At 54.8% G+C, this 18,855-nt stretch overlaps 1 protein-coding gene across 1 annotated transcript; it reads right to left on the bottom strand.

The window, feature by feature from the left end:
• Nucleotides 1-316: 316 nt before the first annotated feature.
• On the bottom strand, nt 317-13,849 carry CCND3 (cyclin D3). Its single transcript, XM_066335938.1, has 5 exons — nt 13,629-13,849; nt 12,251-12,466; nt 6,072-6,231; nt 5,052-5,194; nt 317-2,076 (listed from the first exon to the last, which is right to left on the bottom strand). Exons 1-5 carry the CDS (start codon nt 13,824-13,826, stop codon nt 1,918-1,920), a joined length of 876 nt encoding a protein of 291 aa, XP_066192035.1. The 5' UTR covers nt 13,827-13,849; the 3' UTR covers nt 317-1,917.
• Nucleotides 13,850-18,855: the final 5,006 nt, after the last annotated feature.

The following is an 18,855-nucleotide window of genomic DNA, read 5'->3' as shown; positions in this document are numbered from 1 at the left end:
GCACCTGGCACTGTCCTGCCACCACCGGAGCTGCTCCTGTGCCCATCACCCTCCAGGCTGCCGGGACAAAGGTGCTGCCTCTGCTCCAGGGGCACCTCACCTGCAGGAAGGGGTTTGGCTCTGTCACCGTCCCTGAGCTGCCCCGGGTGTCCCCAGGGTGTCCCCCAGGGTCCTGCCTGCCCTCTCCCTGTTCATCCCTGGGAAAAACAAAGCTGGAGCTCCCACGGGATCCTAAGCGCCAGAGAGAGATCCAAACCCACCCTGGGACCGGCGCAGGGAAACCCTCGAGCCGCTGTTTGTTTGGCTTTTTCTTGGGTTTTTTTTGTTGTTTAAAATATTTTATTGCAACATCACGGGCTTCTCCGGCTCTCCCAGCAGCGGGACTCGTGCGAGCGAACACCAAACCAGTTTACCCTTAAATTAAAACCCTCATTTATATATATATATATATATATTAAAAAAAAAAAAAAGAAAAAAAAAAGAAAAAAAAAAAAAGAAAGAGAGAGAAAGAAAGACATTTCCTTTAGCACAGCCAGGCTCTGTCCCAGCCCTCCTGCTCGCAGGAGGCAGCGGCTCCGTGGGTTTCCGGACCAGGCAGGCTCAGGGAGGAGCAGCAGCCCCACCTTTTTCCGCCGGGTTTTTGTGTGGCTGCTGGCATCCAGAGAGGAAGATTTCTACCTCCTCTTCCACATCCCCCACGGGAAGACAACAGCCACACGTCCAGAGGTCCCCAGGCAGCAGCAGCAGCAGCAGCAGCAGTGTCTGCCTCTTGTCTCTGTGCAGTCTCTGCCTTCTCCTGGTTAATTCCACTCTGTGATGGTTTTCTCATAGAAAAAAAAAGCAGCATTATTTTTTTTCTTTTTCTTTTTTGGTGTTTTTTTTTGGTTTTTTTTTTGGTTTTTTTTTTTTTCTGTTTTACAACAATTTTTATAAAAAACTAACAGGATCAACAAACAACAATACACACACACACAAAAAATAATAAATTTTAAAATGCAGTAATTGCTTTTCCAACTCAAGTGCGCAGCAAAGTTTTCCACCCTGTCAGGAGGCAGCTCGGATCCACGTGGATGGACACAGCCTCCTCCTGAGCCTGATCCGAAATCCCTGCCCTGGAAGAGTGGAGATGATGCATCCCAGACTATAGCAGCACAAAATTTCAAAAGGTTTTTTTTTCCTTAAATCCTAGTCTGATGCCTAAGCTACCAAAGGACCAACCAACCTCCGAGGAGAGTCTCCCACTGCCCAGGGAGCCACAGGGAAGGGGAAAAAGGGGGAAGGCACTTTTTTTTTTTTTTTTTGGGAAGGAGGGGAGAGCAGCATCCGAGGCCCCAGCCCGAGGACTGCCAGCTCTCCTCCCTGCCCGGTTCCCAGCAGTGAACAATAAATTAAGCAGCCTCCAGCGGGAATGCCGAGGGGACGGTGCCCGGCCCTGAACTTGTCCCGAGGCGCGTCCCTGAAATCCCACATCCAACAGCCAAACCAAACCAGCCCCACGCGGGTCCTCTCCGAGCAGAAGCAGCTGCACAACTTCCCCCTCCTGGAGCTCTGGGGACGTGGCACGAAGCGATGGGGACCGAGGGGCCACCAAGCAGCTGCTCCACGAGCCCCGGGATCGGGTCCTGCAGGGCTTTTGGCTCTCCATGATTTCTGTCCCCTGCCCTCACGGGGGCTGGAAGTCGCCGTGAACACCCCGGAGAGCCGGGCAACACCAACACAGAAACAATTCCAACTTCATCCAGGCTCCTGCTCGCCGTCCCCAAATGGGTCACTCCCCCCCGGCCACCCGCAGCAGCTCCGAGCGCGGATCCCGCTCCGCGTTCCCGGCCCGGGAAGGGCCCCTCGGAGGTGCTGGGTGGGCAGGGGGGATGCAGCCGGCTGGGGGTGTCCAGGCAGCTCTGGGGAGAGGGCACTTGGTCACAGGTTGACGTCGGTGACGTCCGTGGGGGTGCCCGTGGGTTGGCTGCCCCCGTACGCCGCCGTCTTGGCGCTGAATTCCTGCTGGGATTGGGACGCCTGCTTCAGGCTCTCGGCTAAGGCCGCCTCGATCTGCTCCTGACAGGCCTTCAGGCAGTCCTGGAACAGGGAAAAACACACGGGAGGCGTCAGATCCGTGCTCCTCAGGGCTGGGAGCTGTGGGAAGAGCTCAGAGGGGCTGTTGGGCTGCACCTCTGACCCCCCAGAGCAATCAGAACACGCAGGGAAAAGATTTTCTCCATCACTTGTCCCTCCCCAAAACTCTGGCTGTCCTCCTCCCACCTCCCTGCCGACCCCGTTCTGCAGGAATGTTGTGTCCAGCGGAGCTTCCCAAAGTCCCCGAGCCGGGGTGTGGCTTCAGCAGCGTGGCAAAGGCAGGGCAAACTTCCCGGATCCCAAAAACGTGACCCTAAACCCACCCTGCACCACCTGCCATCCACACTGGGACGGGTCTGGCCCTCGTGTCCCCTCTGTGACAGCCCCAGGGCACCCAGAGCTGGGGGACACGCACAGGAAGGCGCAGGGGGCTGCCACCAGCAGCAGCACTTGTCAGAAACGCAAACCCCGCTCTGGTTTTTCCCCCACGAGCTGTAATGTAAGCGACGGGAGGAAACTCCCACTCGGACACCCCGCGGCACAGCCCAGGCTGGTGACAGTTTGCGCCTCACGGGACATTGTCACACCCCGAAATCTCTTACCAGGAATCCGCCGGGGTTCTTAGAAACTGACAGAGGATGTGGCGAGCCAAAATAGCAACGCCCAGCTCCTCTTCCCCAGCTCCCCTTCCTGTCAGCACAGCCCGCTCCTGCCCCGGCCCCAGGGCCACCCACACCCGGACAGGGGCTCCTGTCACCGGGGACACCGGGACAGGGGCTTCTGTCACCAGGGACAGGGGTTGTCTGTCACCATGGACACCCGGACAGGGGCTTCTGTCCCCGGGGACACCGGGACAGGGGCTGTTGTCACCAGGGACACATGGACAGGGGCTGTCTGTCTACCATGGACAGGGGCTGTCTGTCACCAGGGACATCTGGACAGGGGCTGTGTGTCACTGGCGACACCTGGACAGGGGCTTCTGTCACCAGGGACACAGGGACAGGGGCTTCTGTCACCAGGGACACCGGGACAGGGGCTGTCTGTCACCATGGACAGGGGCTTCTGTCACCGGGGACACCGGGACAGGGGCTTCTGTCACCAGGGACATGGGCTGTCTGTCACCAGGGACAGGGGCTGTCTGTCACCACCGACACCTGGACAGGGGCTGTTGTCACCAGGGACACCTGGACAGGGGCTGTCACCAAGGACAGGGGCTGTCTGTCACCAGGGACATCTGGACAGTGCCTGTCTGTCACCACGGACACCTGGACAGGGGCTGTGTGTCACCATGGACATGGGCTGTCTGTCACCAGGGACAGGGGCTGTCTGTCACCACAGACACCTGGACAGGGGCTGCTGTCACCATTCCTGACCATCCCCAAGGCCAGCCCGTCCCTGGGCTCTCCCAGCTCCCCATCCTGGCCGAGATGCCAAAGTCCCCTGCCCACACCCCGTCCCCAGAGCTGGCCCATCGCTGTCCCCCAGCACTGCCCAGCCCGGCCTGGGAGCTCCTCCAGAGGGGACACTGAGGCACGGCCTGGGGACACGCTCAGGGGGAAGCAGCAGCACCAGGAGAGGGACAGGCTGAGCCCAGGGACTCTCCCGAAACTCTGTGGACACATCCCAGGAGCTGCAATAGTTCTGCCCGGGCTGGAGCTGTGTGTGAGGCACCCCACACCTGGGCAGGGGGCACAGCAGATGCTGGGGAGGGACAGCAGGGGACAGCAGGGGACAGGAGGGTGCTGGGCTCCATTTCCCTGCACAGAACCCTCCGTGCTTCCCACCTGTTCCCTGCACGGCCCCGACCTCCCGGAGCAGGTTGGGAGCAGGTGGCTGCACTGATTCTCTCTTGAAAAAAAGACTCCGGAGAACAACAACAACAAAATTCCATCTGCACAAAGCGACGGGGAGCCTCCCGCCGGGACAAAGCCCGGAGGTGCCGGTCCTGGCAGGGGGATGTGGCTGACCTGGGCACGGGAGGGGATCAAAGGGCAGAGGGAAAGTTCCTGACTGCAGTGAGAGAGCCCAGGAGGATCCCTGTCCCTGCTCCAAGGGCGCTGCAGGGGCTGCAGAAGCCCCCGATCCTGCTGTCCCCAAAGCTGGCAGGTTTCCTGTCCCCAGCCCCGCCTCTCCCCCGCAGCCAGGGCAGTGACACCGGACACTGAGCGGAGCAGATGCCGAGCCGCCGTGTCCTTGTCCCCAGCCCAGCCCGAGAACACGATCCCGCCAACACCTGCCCGCGCAGGGAACAGATCCTGCCCTTTGTATGGCGTTTCAAAGGTTCTGAGCCCCGCCCGGGGCTGGGATTGGGATCATCCCACAGCCCAGGGCAGCACCCTTGGAACAGAACAACTCCACAGATCCCAGAGGAGCTGCGGCTGGAAGGGCCCTCTGGAGTCCACCCCTGGGCTGACCATCACCAGTCCATCCCAGTCTGTCACCATGACCAGTCCATCCCAACTTCTCCCTCACCACGACCAGTCCATAACCATGAGCAGTCCACCCCCAGGCTGACCATCACCAGTCCATCCCAGTCTGTCCATCCCTGTAGCCAGTCCATCCCAGGGCTGACCATTACCATGACCACTCCATCCCAGTCTGTCCATCACCATGGCCAGTCCCATCGCCATGCCCAGTCCATCCCAGTCTGTCCATCCCTGTGCCCAGTCAATCCCAGGCTCTCCATCACCATGACCACTGCATCCCTGGGCTGACCATCACCATGACCAGTCCATCGCCATGCCCAGTCCATCCCAGTCTGTCCATCCCTGTGGCCACTCCACCCCAGTCTCTCCCACACCCCCCTGGCAGGCAGTTCCACCTGGCGCAGGTGACACAGCGACACATCCACTTGCCTCTGGACCACCTCCAGAGACAAACCCCCCTCACCCTGCCCAGACTCCTGTCCCACCCTCAGAGAAAACCCCTCCTGTGAGGAGGAGGCTCCCAGCAGCTGCCCCAGCCCGGGGTGCACTCACCACCTCGGTGCCCGTGATGCTGGCCAGCAGCTCCGTGGTGGCCTCGCCGCTGAAGCCGTCCAGGGCCAGGCTCAGGCCGTGCACGGCGGCCCCGATGCTGCCCGTGGCGACCATGGACGGTGGGTACATCACAAAGGTGTAGTCTGCAGCCAGCACGGCGGGGAACACGTTAGTGAGGAGTTTGGGAGAGGGGTTTTCCTCACCGAGGGCTCTGTGCCCAGGAACGGGGATGGAGGAGCCGGAACGGGCTGAGCGCCAGGCCTCCAGGAGAAAGGGATGAGGTGGCTCCAGAGGCTGGGAAAAGCTGGGATTCAGCCCTGGACACCATCCCACGGCCCCTCTGAGAGCCCCCAGAGCATCACCCCACTTCTGGCTGCAGTGAAGGCAAGCACCCAGCTCCCTAAAAATGTAGGGAGCTGCAGAGTCGATATTTTCTGAGCCTGAGAATTGCTGAGCTCTTCCCAAAGGAAACTTTTTAACAGTTTGTTGGGGTTTTTTTTCCCCAAAACAACCTTCTGTAAGCAGTGTTCCTTTCCCATAACAACAGGGGCTGTTTGCTATTTCTGTCACTGAGCCAGCGGCAGAGGTGTCAGCCCCATGGACCAATAACATGACTTTTGGCACAGAGCGTTATAAAAGGGCGGAATGAATTGTCAATAAAACCTTCTGATCTCTCCTGACTGGGGTCAAGGACATTTATCCCGTGGCCCATTGCGACAGGGAGGGTGCGGGAGGAGTTCGGGAGAGGGGCTCTCCCTGGGATTCTCCTCTCGGAGGAGGAACTGGAGGAGCCTGGAACGGGCTGAGCACCGGGCCTTGAGGAGAAAGGGGTGAGATGGCTCCAGAGGCTGAGAAAAGCTGGGATTCAGCCTTGAACACCATCCATATGCACAACAAGAGACCCTCTAAAAGCGCCCAGGAGTGTCACCCCACTTCTGGCTTGCAAAGGCAAACCCCCCAAAAACCACGGGGTGCCCGTGCCAGGTGTGCCAGCACCCCGGGGCCCCGCCCAGCACCCACCTGTGGCGCAGAGGGCGATGAAGGTCTGGGCGTGTTTCTGCACCAGCTCTGCCTTGCCGGCGGGCAGCGGCAGCCGGTGCAGGATGTGCGGCAGGAAATCGTTGGCCGTCACCGACACCAGGTCCCACTTGAGCTTCTCCAGGACCAGCAGCTCCCAGTGCTGTGGGGCACAGGACAGGACGTTACGGCACGGCTCAGGAGGCTCCAGGGGAGGGTGGAGGGGGTGTCCCCAAATTTGTGACTGTGGCACGGTTCCAGCCTCTCCCGGAGCAGAGAGAGGATGTGGATTGGTTTTTCCAGGGATTAGCCCTGGACACTGCTCGCTTTGCAGAGTGCTGGGAGAGCCCAGAGGGGGAAAAACCAGAGACAGAGGGAAAAGCAGAGCAGGGAGCAGCAGGGCAGAGGGAAACCCAGAGCAGGGACACCATTCCCAACCCCTTCCCCACTCCCAAGGGGACAGGCCGATGTCCAGGGGTGACAGAGCTGCCTGTGACTGCCCCACAAAGCCCAGGGCAGGACGGAATTCCCAGGCTGGGAATGCTTTTTGCTTTTTTTTTTGGCAGGAAATTCCCTTTTCTCTGCCAAGAAAACCTCCAGGTGTGCTGGGAGCAGCCGCACCAACACCCTCCAGAGCTTCCCAGCCCAGCCTGGGCTGCTCCTCCAAAAATCCAGGGGGATTTCTGGGATCTCCAGGAGGCAGCCAGGCTGGGAGCAGATGGTGGAAGGCTGAGAGCTCCAGCTGAAGCTCCTGAGCCCCTCCTGGCTCTGCCTGGACAGGGACAGGGACAGCCCTTGGCAGAGCCATCCCCCTGGATGGCTGGTCCTGGATCGGCTGGTGCCAAGGTGAACACAAGGAGAGCCCCAACACGGAATTTGGGGATTTCTGCCCTCCAATCCCAGCTCTGGCAAGGCTGGAGCAGCAGCTGAACCCAACTGGGGGCCACACAGGGGGTGGCCTCGCTGGGCTGTCACTGCTGTCACCTCTGGGGGTGGCACAGCAGAGCTGTGTCCTTCCCTTCCCACCTCTCCCTGCAGCTCCCAATCCCCCAGGATTCTTCCAGCCCCTTCTCCCCCATCCCGTGGGTCAGCAGCAGATCTGGGGTTCAGAAAAGCCTGGGGGTGTCCCCAGGGCCCTCCTGGAGCAGGGGGTGACAGGTGACAGTGGGTGACAGGTGACAGTGGCCCTGCTGGGAAAGGAAAACCCCCAGGAGCTGAAGCTGAAGAGCTGGACTGGGATTTGGGGTCAGGTGTCCCCAGTTCAGGACCTCACAAATCTCCTTTTCCCTCCCCAAAAAATTCCGGATTCCAGTCGGCGCCACCACAGATGGATTTGAGGAAGTGACATTTCTCCCTAAGCTCAGATCTTCGTTTTCCCCTTTTTCTCTTGCTGTTACCCCCTTTCTCCCTTTCCCCTTTCACAACAAACCCTGGGTTGCTCAAACCTCCAGCGTTGCTCAACCTGCCCCAAACCCCACCCTGGGCCCTGGTGTCACCTCCCAGCCTCCCCCTGTCCCCCAGGAATCCATCCCTCCCACAGGAGGGCAGGACTGGGAGCTCCCGGAGCCAAAGCCAAGGGATAAAAGCAAAAAGGAGCTCCAGAGGCTGAGGAGCACCAAAACCCTGGCTGGAGGCTGGAGCAGAGGAGAAGATCAGAAGAATCTGGAAGGGAGAAGGAGGAAAGCTGGGTGTGGAATGTCCTGGGACACTCAGGGTTCTGTCCCCACCTGGGAGCCTCCAGAGGGTGGGGAAAGCTGCTCCAGGCTCTGGGAAGGGACACAGGACACATGAGGTCAGGGTGTGAGGGGACAGGTGACAGCTCTGGGTGTGGAATGGCTTCGGAACACAAACCCTGGGAACAGCCTCAGCTCTCATTCCCTGATTTTCACTGCCCACTGCTGCTCCTCCATCATCCCCCGGGAGGCTCCTTGGGTTTTTTTCCCAGGTTTTTGGGTTTTTTTTATCCCTGGCCCTTGGCAAAACCGAGGCTGAAGATTTCCAAGCCAAAGCAGGAGGATGGGAGGTGATTTCCAGCTGCTCTGAGCAGCTGAAGCCCCTCTCACCCAAGCCCAGAAAAGCCTTTATGAAGAAAAAAAAATTATAAAATTAAAAAAAAAAAAAATAATTGAATGAAATTCAATTAATAAAAAAGCAAAGGTGGGTTAAGAGAACGGCCTGGACGGAAATCCAACTTCCTCCAAAGGGACAAATCCCTCCTTGCATCATTTCCTTCTCCCCCAGAAGGGCTGCAGCGAGGTTCTGTGTCCTCTCTGAAGGGCTGAGCTGCTGCCAAGCATCCCCAGGAGGAGGAGGAGGAGGAGGAGGAGGAAGCAGAGCCCCGGGAATGTGAGCCAGCTTCCTGCTGGGATGGCCCCGGGCCATGGAAGGGAGGCCAGGATGTCCCATTGTCCCCAAGGCTGCTGAAGAAGGTCCCCTGGCCCTGCTGTCCCCACCCTGCTCCAGGGGCTCGGCAAAGAGCAGGGGATGAGCACGGAGCAGCAGCTCCAGGGTGTGGTAATCCTGATTTAACCCCCTCAGTGAGGGTAAATCCTTCACAGACCCCCGGGTGTTCCCTCAATTCCCTCTTTGGAGGAGCAGGATGTGCCCCAAAAGGGTTAAAATCCAAGGAAATCCAGGGAATATCACTCTCCATGGGCATTGTAATCCAGATTTAATTCCTCTCAGGTCCCTCAATGAGGGTAAATCCTTCACAGACCCCTGGGTGTTCCCTCAATTCCCTCTTTATTGGAGCAGGATGTGCTCCAAAAGGGTCAAAATCCATGGGAATTTAGGGAAGGTGGCTCTCCATGGATGCTGTAATCTAGAATTAACTCCCTCAGCCAAAAGAAATCCTTCAGACCCCTGGATGTTCCCTCAATTCCCCCTTTATTGGAGCAGGATGTGCCCCAAAAGGGTTAAAATCTATGGAAATCCAGGGAATATCACTCTCCATGGATGCTGTAATTCAGATTTAATTCCCTCAGATCCCACAGCCAAGGCAAATCCTTCAGAACCCTGGACATTCCCTCCCTCTACTGGAGCAGGATGTGTTCCAGAAATGGTTCAAATCCATGGAAACCCATCAAAATCCTTTGGATCCCTGGATATCCCCTCAATTCCCTCTTTAGAGGAGGAGGATGTGCTCCAAAAAGGGTTTAAATCCATAAAATCCACAGAAATCCAGGGAATAACACTCTCCATGGATATAGTAATTCAGATTTAATTCCCTCAGCCAGGGCAAATCCTTCAGATCCCAGGATGTTCCCTCCATTCCCTCTGTCCTGGAGCAGGATGTGCTCCAAAAGGAATTAAAATCCATGAAATCCAGGGAAGAGGGCTCTCCATGCCCAGGGATCTCCCAGTGCCTCAGTTCCCCAATTCCTGAGTCCTTGGATAATAACCAGGAATAAAGCCCTGCTCTGCTCAGCGCTCACATTCCCATCAGGAAAGAAGAAAAGGATCCAGTTTGCCTGGAAAATCCCCCAAAAAAAGCTTCTCTGACCCCAAATTAAAGCCATTTTCATCCATTTTCACCTGGAAGAAGCACCCAGGAACCACCCAGGATCGTGGGCAGGGGGAAAGTGGAGGGAAGGAGAATTCCAGGACTGAGAGCTGCAGGATCAGGAGCATCCCAGAGCTGGGAATGCAGCAGGTTCCTCAGGGCAGGGATCTCACACTGGGGGGGATCATCCCCCTCTGGAAGTCTGGTCTCTGCTGGCTGCATCCCAGAGGAAAACAAACAAAAAAAAAACCAAAAAAAAACCAAAAAATAGCCCAAAAGAAACACAAAAAAACGAAACAAAACAAAAAACAAAACCCACCAAAAATCGAAAAAAAAAAAAAAAAAAACCAAAAAAACAAAAAAACCACCAAAACACCAAAAAAAAAAAAAAAAAAAAAAAGGCAGGAAAAGCAAAATTCCCAAAATTCCCAGAGCCTTCCCTGCTGTGCCCAGCTGAGTCCTGGTGCTGCCAAAAATGCTCCATCCAGAGCTGGGGCAGGGGATGTCTGACTGCACCCGGGATGGCACAGGGACAGGGACACAGGGACACAGGGACACTCAGCCCTCCCATCTGGGAGCAGATTCGGGGTTTTGTCACACCCAGAACAAAGAGCAGAGTTTTCCTGCCCCATCCCCAGCTCCCACGGGGAAGGAGCAGGGAAGATCAGGAATTAACCCTGGGAATGAGGGGGAATCTCCAGCGATGCTCTGCCCACTCCTCACCTGCTCCAACCAGAGCTGGGAGCAGCAAATCCTCACCAAAAGGCAGCAAATAAATCAGAATTAAAGCCAAGCCACACGTGGGTGCTGCAGGAGTCACCAGGAGTGGCTGGGATGTCCCTCTGCGATGGGGACAGGGAAAAAAGGAGTTTTCCTGGGGGCATTCCCACCCCTCAGCACACTCACCAGCTCCTGAGGGCTAATTAAAGCAATTAGCACCCACTAATGAGCGCAGGCAGAGGGCTCAGGAGGGGATTTTCCCCAGCCTTGGGAAAAGCCGGGCTCAGCTCAGAGCTCTGCGGTTCCCAGAAGCGCCCTGGAGTCACACCTCAGAGTTCTGGGGGTTCTCTTTCTGCCACCTGGGCACAGATCACACTCACATCACCCCACCCCAAAAAAAAACCCCAGAGTTTCTGAGCTCGGGGATGAGTAACCCCGAGAAATTCTCGGGGGCTGAGGGTCCCCAGGGATGTCCTGTCACCGAGGGGAGGTGACTCTTCCCTCCTGAGGCCCCAAAAAAAGGGTTTTTCTCCCGTTTCCTCCCTCGTGGCCGAGCTCAGCACTCAGGTTCGGATCTCGGAGCTTTTATCAGACACCATCAGCGAACCTCTGACATTTCAGAGCCTCAGCAGGGAACTTCCTGGGGGTAGGATGAGAAGTGGAGGGGCAGAGCAGGAATTCCACTCATTCCCACCGCCCTGGGGCACCAAGGGACCTCCCCAGGAGAGCCCCAGCTCAGGAACCCCTCACACCCCTTCTGCTGCTGCACCCCAAATCCCGTTTTTCCTGCTGCTGTGCCACTGAACCTCCCACATTCCTCACTTCTGGCAGCTGGGGGGAGGCAGAGCTGCCTGTCCCAGAGCCTTGGGGATGCCACTGGAGTGACAGCTCAGAGTGACAGCCCAGGGTGACAGCAGAAACTTCCTCCACAACCAGGAGGGGGACAATCCTGCTCCCCAACATGGAGAGGATGGAAAAATTGGAAAAACCTCCTCCAAGGAGCAGATGGACGGGATGAGGAGGGCAGGAACAGGGAATGCCAAAGAGGATTTGGGCACAGGGAGGGGCACAGAACTGCCTGACCCAGAGCCTTGGAGTGACACTGGAGTGACAACTCTGAGTGACAACTCAGAGTGACAGCCCAGAGTGACAGGCAGTGCTGGCACAGCAAACTTCCTCTACAACTAGGAGACGACAATCCTGCTCCCCAGCACGTAGAGGATGGAAAAATTGGAAAAACCTCCTCCAAGGAGCAGATGGACAGGATGAGGACGGCAGGAACAGGGAATGCCAAAGAGGAGAGGGACACAGGACTGCCTGACCCAGAGCCTTGGAGTGACACTGGAGTGACAACCTGGAGTGACAGCCCAGAGTGACAGCAGAAACTTCCTCCACAACCAGGAGGGGGACAATTTTGCTCCCCAGCACGGGGAGGATGGAAAAATTGGAAAAACCTCCCCCAAGGAGCAGAGGGACGGGATGAGGACGGCAGGAACAGGGAATGCCAAAGAGGAGAGGGACACAGGACTGCCTGACCCAGAGCCTTGGAGTGACACTGGAGTGACAACCTGGAGTGACAGCCCAGAGTGACAGCAGAAACTTCCTCCACAACCAGGAGGGGGACAATTTTGCTCCCCAGCACGGGGAGGATGGAAAAATTGGAAAAACCTCCCCCAAGGAGCAGAGGGACGGGATGAGGAGGGCAGGAACAGGGAATGCCAAAGAGGAGAGGGGCACAGGACTGCCTGACCCAGAGCCTTGGAGTGACACCAGAGTGACAACTCAGAGTGACAGCCCAGCACTGGAACAGGAAACTTCCTCCACAACCAGGAGGGGACAATCTCCCCAGCACGGAGAGGATGGAAAATCCTCCCCCAAGAAGCAGAGGGATGGGATCAGCAGGGCAGGAACAGGGGATGCCAGGCAGGATCTGGGCACAGGGAGGGGCACAGGGCGTTACCAGCAGCTCCTGGGGGGTGATGGAGTTGTCGGTGTAGATGCAGAGCTTCTCCACGGTCAGAGGCGTGGTTTCCCTCAGCTTGGAGGCCAGCAGCATGCACACAGCTCCCAGCAGCTGCAGGTGGTTCTTGTGCACGGGCACCGAGGACAGGTACCGATCCACGTAGTTCATGGCCAGCGGGAAAACCTCCTCCTCACACTTCTGCTCCTCGCACACCTGGCCGGGCACGGAGGGGAAAGGGAGGTGTGGTGAGTGCTCAGAGCCACAGGCAGCATCCCCACGCTGCATCTTCAGCCCCAAAGAGCGCAGGGATCAATCCGAAATTGGCTGATTTGGCCCCGTTCCTGCTGTGCCCTGTTGGGGTGGCACCAGCCAGCTGTCACCGCTGTCACCCTGGGGAGCTCCGGAGCAAAGGAGCAGCTCCAGCTGGAGGGAAGCATCCAGGGCTGGCACTTCCACCTGGAGCGCTCCGGGGACACGAGGAGAATGAATGGCAGCACTCAAAAATCAGCCCCCAGTGTCCCCAGTGTCCCCTCCCTCAGAGTCCAGCAGCCCCAAATTTCAGCCCCGCGCTCCTATCTGCCCCCAGCATCACAACACTTGTCACACCGAACTTCCTCCTTTCGACACGACCATAAAAATATTGCGGTTTCTCCTCACTCTGAAGCGAACACCACCCTCCTCCTGCTCCTGCCAGCCGCGGCTGTCCCGGCCACGGGGACAATGACACGCAGGTCGTGACAACCTCCAGTGTCATCTCGCTGCCTTTAGGGAGCGGCTTTCAAAGTGGCGTTTATCTCCCGACCCTTATCTCCCGACCTTTCTTGAAAAGGGGAATGCAGGAGCAGGAAAAAAAAAAAAAAAGGGAAAAAAAAAAAAAGGGAAAAAACACTTTTAAAATGAAAATATTTGTTATTTCTTTGGAAGAGCTTCGCGCAGCACCGGCTGGGGACAGGCATGAGCCAGCCCTGCAGAATCCTCGCTTATTGAGACTGGTCCCCGCCAGGAGATCCCCCTGCCCCGGACTCCATCCCGCAGAGAGATAAAGTCATTTTTAATTTAGGGAAGTCAATAGTAGCGTTATTATTTCCCCCCTGAAGCAGCCCCGGGGCTGAGCCCTGCCCGGAGGTTTTGGGGGTCTCTCACCCCCCGGCTTTGGGCTCGGCCGAGGGTCCTGCATGCGGGAATCGCAATTTTAGCACAGCCAAAAACCCACGGAGAGGCTGCAAAGACGCCTGCGGACCCTCCATCCCCACCGGCATCACCCGCCGCGCCTGACACTCGAGACATCAGCGCTGGCGTGTCCCCGGAGTGTCCCCCGCACCCCGGGACCCCCCAACACCGGGAGCCGCCGGGAATTCCGCCGGGATCCCGCTACCTCCAGCATCCAGAAGGCCAACATCTTCCGCATGTAGGGCTGGATGTCGCGCTGCACGCACTGGAAGTAGGACACGCGCGGGCTGTAGCGCTCCTCCAGGCTCAGCAGGTTCTGCAGCACCCGCCGGTCCCCCAGCAGCCGCGGGTCCCGCCCGGCGCGGGGAACGCGGGGAGCCGACTCCACGCACAGCAGCTCCATGGGGAGCGGGGCCGGGGCTGCGGGGCAGGCGGACGGGGACCAGGGGGGACCAGGAGGGACCAGGAGGGACCAGGAGGGACCAGGAGTGACGAGGAGTGACGAGGAGCAGAGGCAGCGAGGCGCCGCAGCCGCCGCCGGCTCCGCCGCGGGACGCCGGGAACTGGCCGCGCTCCCGGCCGGGCCCCGAGCGCCGCCGCGCGCCGGGAGAGGGGCGTGGCCTCGCCGCGCCGCAGCCAATCAGCACAGCGAAACCGCCGCGCCCGCCGAGGGGAGGGGCGTGGTCATAACCGATTTGCACCAATCAAAGAGGCGAGCGCCGCGGAGGGGGCGTGGCGGGGAGCGGTGGGCGGGGCCAAAGGCGCGCCGGCGGGACGGGTGCACGTGGGGCGGCGGGCGCTGCTGCCATCTTGGGGGGGGACACGGGGACACGGCGCGACCTCCGCCGCCACCACCGCTCATTTCCGCCGCGTCCCCTTTATCTCCCCGCTGCCAGGCGTCTGACAGTCCCCCGAACGCGGGAATTCTTTTTCGCTGTTGAGTCCTACAACTTTTTTTTTTTTTTTAATTATTATTATTTTTTTTTCAGCGCAGTTTTTTTTTTTTTTTTTTTTTCAAGGCTGTGGAAATAATCAGCCGCGCACATGTTTGGAGCCGAGCCGTGCTGAGCCTTGCCGGCTTCCAAAATTCACCCTGGCGCGGCTACGCGGGAGATAAGGAGCGCGGGGGGCTGCCGAGATAAGCCTTTGTCAGCCCAATAATTCGCGATTCTTTGGGAACACCTTTGAAAAGTTGAGGCTGCTCAAGTCCTCAAGGAAATTTCAAGTCGTTTCGTAATGTGGCTTCCTCAGCTCCGTGCTGGGGCTTGATCCTGCTGGAATTCCTGACTGGTTTGGGCAGCTCTGGGGCCATCGCTGATTTTTGTCACTGGTTACAGAAAGCTGCGACTTCGCTGCTGGGAAGTGTCGGGAAACGGCATCAAATATCTCAAACTCACTCGGGATTGTCCACGCAAAACTCGGGGAGGGAGCGATGGGAGCTGCAGGAATCCCGGAGCAGAACCTGAATCCCCAAAAAATATCCCGAACTGGGCTCAGTGGGACACTTCTGACCCATCGTGCTGGGATATTCCTCTGTAAATAAACTCATTTTATAGGCTAAGGAGCAAAAATGTGCCACCGCAGCTGCTCCCACGCACACCAGTGACACTTGTGTCACTTCCACCTGTGCCATTTTGACACATTCGGCGCTTCTTTGTCATCTAAAGAATCTTTTAATGACAAAGAAACACCCCAAATTAATAAGTGCGAGCCTCGGTTGTGTCAGCTGAAAAAAAAAAAAAAGAAATAAAATGAAAAAAAAATAAAATCTTTGTGATCAGAGGTTTGGAGGCCCAAAATGCCCCCGGTGACAAGGAACACTGAGGTGACATCCACGACACTCTTCCCCCTAAGGGCAGGTGGCTTTAATTAATGCGATTTAATTGTTGCAATTTATGGCCAATGTTTGATGATGTCATCATTAAAGGATCTGAAGGGAAAGAAAGGAGCAGAGAATTCCATCAGTTACGATGAGAAAGGAGGAATTTTTATTTTTTTTTTCCCTAGGTGACAATCTCCCCAAAATCTCCTTTTTTTTCCTCCCCAAACTTTTTTTCACCTTACAAAATGGGCAGGAAATATTCGAGGAATCAGTCAGCTGCTTTTCCTCCGGGCTGCAGGGCAACAGAAGGGCCCCAGATCCCACATTTTTTGAACAAAAATAACTCTTGACTCCAGAGAAAACCACAGCGGTGGCTTTTGGATCTTCTGGGGTTGTCTTTTTGGAAATGGAAAGTGGTTTTTTTTTGGGTTTTTTGTGTTTTTTTGGGGTTTTTTGTCCCGGGTTTCCTGCTGTTCCCGGTGTTTGTGGCCCCACAAAAGGGGGAAGGGGGAAGGTTGCACAAGTCCGTGTTCCTTCCAGATGATGACTGGGCAAAATGAAGCCTCTGCAAGCCACAGGAGCGGGCTGGAAAGGCAAAATGAAGAGTGCAGCATCCTAAAAAGCCTCAAAAGCGTGTGGGTGTGCAGGGGAAAATTCCAGGAAAACCAAATTTTGGTCACTGCTGGCCAAAGATAGGCGACTTCCTGGCCTGGGCAACGTGAAAAAAAAAAAAAAGGAAATTCCTTGGGAGTCAAAATGACAAAAAAAAGCCAGCGGCCTCCAGGAGCTCAGCTGGGTGAGGTTGGGCTTTGCTGAGTCATAAAATTGGGATTGGTTTGGTTTGTTTTTTTTTCAGGATGTTGCTGATGAGGAGAAAAGTGGGAGTTTTCCAAGAGCAGCTGGTTCTGGTGGCTGGGATGGAGCCTGAGGTGGTTTGTCCGTGTTCCTGGAATTGCTGGGGAGGGAAAATCCCTCCAGGATCATCCTGGGATCCAGCTGGGGCTGATCCCCAGCCCGGAGCACTCGGAATTCACAACCAGGAATTCCTTGGGTACCTCTGGGAATGGGGCCTCCAAAGCTCCCTGAGCACTCCCAGGGCCTGAGCGCCTTTTCCAGGAGGAAATTCTCCTGAGTCCGTAGGGAAATTTCCACTGATCCATGGGGAAATGCCTCCTGATTCCATGGGGAAATTCTCCTGATTCTGTAGGGAAACTACTGCTGATTCCATGGGGAAATTTCCATTGATCCATGGGGAAATTCCCCAATTCCATGGGGAAATTCCTCCTGATTCCATAGGGAAATTCCTCTTGATTCCATGAAGAAATCCCTCCTGATTCCATGGGGAAATTTCCATTGATCCATGGGGAAATGCCTCCTGATTCCCTGAGGAAATTCTCCTGATTCTGTAGGGAAATTTCCACTGATCCATGGGGAAAATCCTCCTGATTCTGTAGGGAAACTACTGCTGATTCCATGGGGAAATTTCCATTGATCCATGGGGAAATTCCTCGTGATTCCACAGGGAAGTTTCCACTGATTCCATAGGGAAACTCTTCCTGATTCCATGGGGAAAATGCTGTTTATTCCATAGGGAAATCTCCACTGATCCCATGAGAAAATTCCTCCTGATTCCATGGGAAAATTTCCACTGATTCCATAGGGAAATTCCCCAATTCCATGGGGAAATGCCTCCTGATTCCATAGGGAAATTCCTCTTGATTCCATGAAGAAATCCCTCCTGATTCCATGGGGAAATTTCCCAATTCCATGAAGAAATTCCCCTTGATTCCACAGGGAAATTCTTCCTCATTCTATGAGGAAATTCTTCCTGATTCCATGAGGAAATTCCTCCTGATTCTATAGGGAAATTCTCCCTGATCCCATGAGGAAATTTCCACTGATTCCACAGGGAAATTCCTCCTGATTCCACGAGGAAATTCACAATTTTTTAAGAAAATCAAGAAATAAAATACATAATAATAAAAAACAATCCAAATGGCAGCGGGCCCTGGCTCCGGAGTGTGAATTTTGGGCCCGGTGTGAATCCAGAGGAGCTGACCCAGGTCACCTCAGTGTCATTTCACCTGATTTTTTTTTTTCTGACCATTTTTTAAATTTTTTTTTTTTATGGTCTTCATTCGTCATTTTCGCAGCTGTTCAGTGCCTCAGTTCCCTTTTCCTGAGGAAATCTCGAACGAAATCACATTTTCATTGAGTCAAACTCGGAACCAGAGTGAGGCAGCCCCAGGTGAGAAATCGTTGGTTTCGGTTTTTTTGCTCCCAAAAATCAGCATTTTAGAACCAGAATTCGGCTGGGGAAGACACCCAGAGGAAAAAAAGAAGGAAGAAAAGAAGAAAGAAAGGAAGAAAAAAAGGAAGAAAGAAGAAAAAAAGAAAGAAAGAAGAAAGAGAAAGAAAGAAAGAAAGAAAGAAGAAAGACAGAGAAAGATAGAAAGAAAAAGAAAGAAGAAAGAAATAGAAAGAAAGAAAGAAAGAAAGAAAGAAAGAAAGAAAGAAAGAAAGAAAAAAGAAAGAAAGAAAAGTTAAAAAAATAAAATAAATAAAATAAAATAAAATAAAATATAAAAGTGCAAAGCTGAAACCAGAATTTCAGAAAACAAATTGGTTTGGAAAGCCCCCGGTTGGGATAAATTTAGGTCATTTCAGGGGATTATCTGTGGCCACCAATTATGCAAACAGTGAGGGAAAAAAAAAAGAACCAAAACACCACCCTGATGTTTTACATCTAAAATTCAGCTTTTTTTTCTCCCCACTCTGCCCTTGTCCATCCTTCCTGCCCTGATCCTGCTGCCAAGGGAGAGTCCATGGGTTTGGTGATATTTTGGAAAAAGTTTGGGGCTGCAGGATCTAAAAATGTCAATTTTTTTTTACAAATATTTTTTTTATTATTATTATTTGATGGAGGAAAGCAGCACAAAGGGAATTTCCTGGGATATGCTGGAGGATTTTGCCTGTTGGAGGAGTGGGGAAAAGGATCAGGAATGGGAAAATCCTTGGAAGTTGAGCATCCCATAAGGGAAAAGAGGCAGGAAAACGGTGACTGGATTCAGCCTGAGGGAAGCAGAGAGATGAGCTCAGGAGGGTTTAAACTGGAGCTGGACAGGGACAGAGGGAATCCTGAAGGAGGCAATTTTCCTGGGAGAATTTCCTTTTTTTTTTCCTATTTTTTTCTTTTTTTCCTTTTTTTTCTTTTTCCCTTTATTTTTTTTCCCTATTTTTTTCTTTTTTTCTGCCCCCCCCCCCCCTTTTTTTTTTTCCTTTTTTCTTTCTTTTTATTCCTCCTTTTTTTCCCTCTCCTGACAAAGGTATCTCTAATTTTATTTTATTTTTTCTCCCTGCCCCTGTCACACCTTTACCTGTCCCTGGAAACCCTTCCCTAAGAAATCCTTCCCTGGGAACCCTTCCCTGGAAATCCTTCCCTAAAAAACCCTTCCCTGGGAATCCTTCCCTAAGGAACCCTTCCCTGGAAACCCTTCCCTGGAAAATCCTTTCTTTCAAATCCTTCCCTGGAAACTCTTCCCTGGAAATTCTTCCCTAAGAAATCCTTCTGTGGGAATCCTTCCCTAAAAAACCCTTCCCTGGGAATCCT

This window comes from Sylvia atricapilla, chromosome 25 (assembly GCF_009819655.1).
Source record: "Sylvia atricapilla isolate bSylAtr1 chromosome 25, bSylAtr1.pri, whole genome shotgun sequence".
In the NCBI taxonomy this organism is placed as follows: domain Eukaryota; kingdom Metazoa; phylum Chordata; class Aves; order Passeriformes; family Sylviidae; genus Sylvia; species Sylvia atricapilla.
This window is presented reverse-complemented; position numbering and strand designations above follow the sequence as displayed.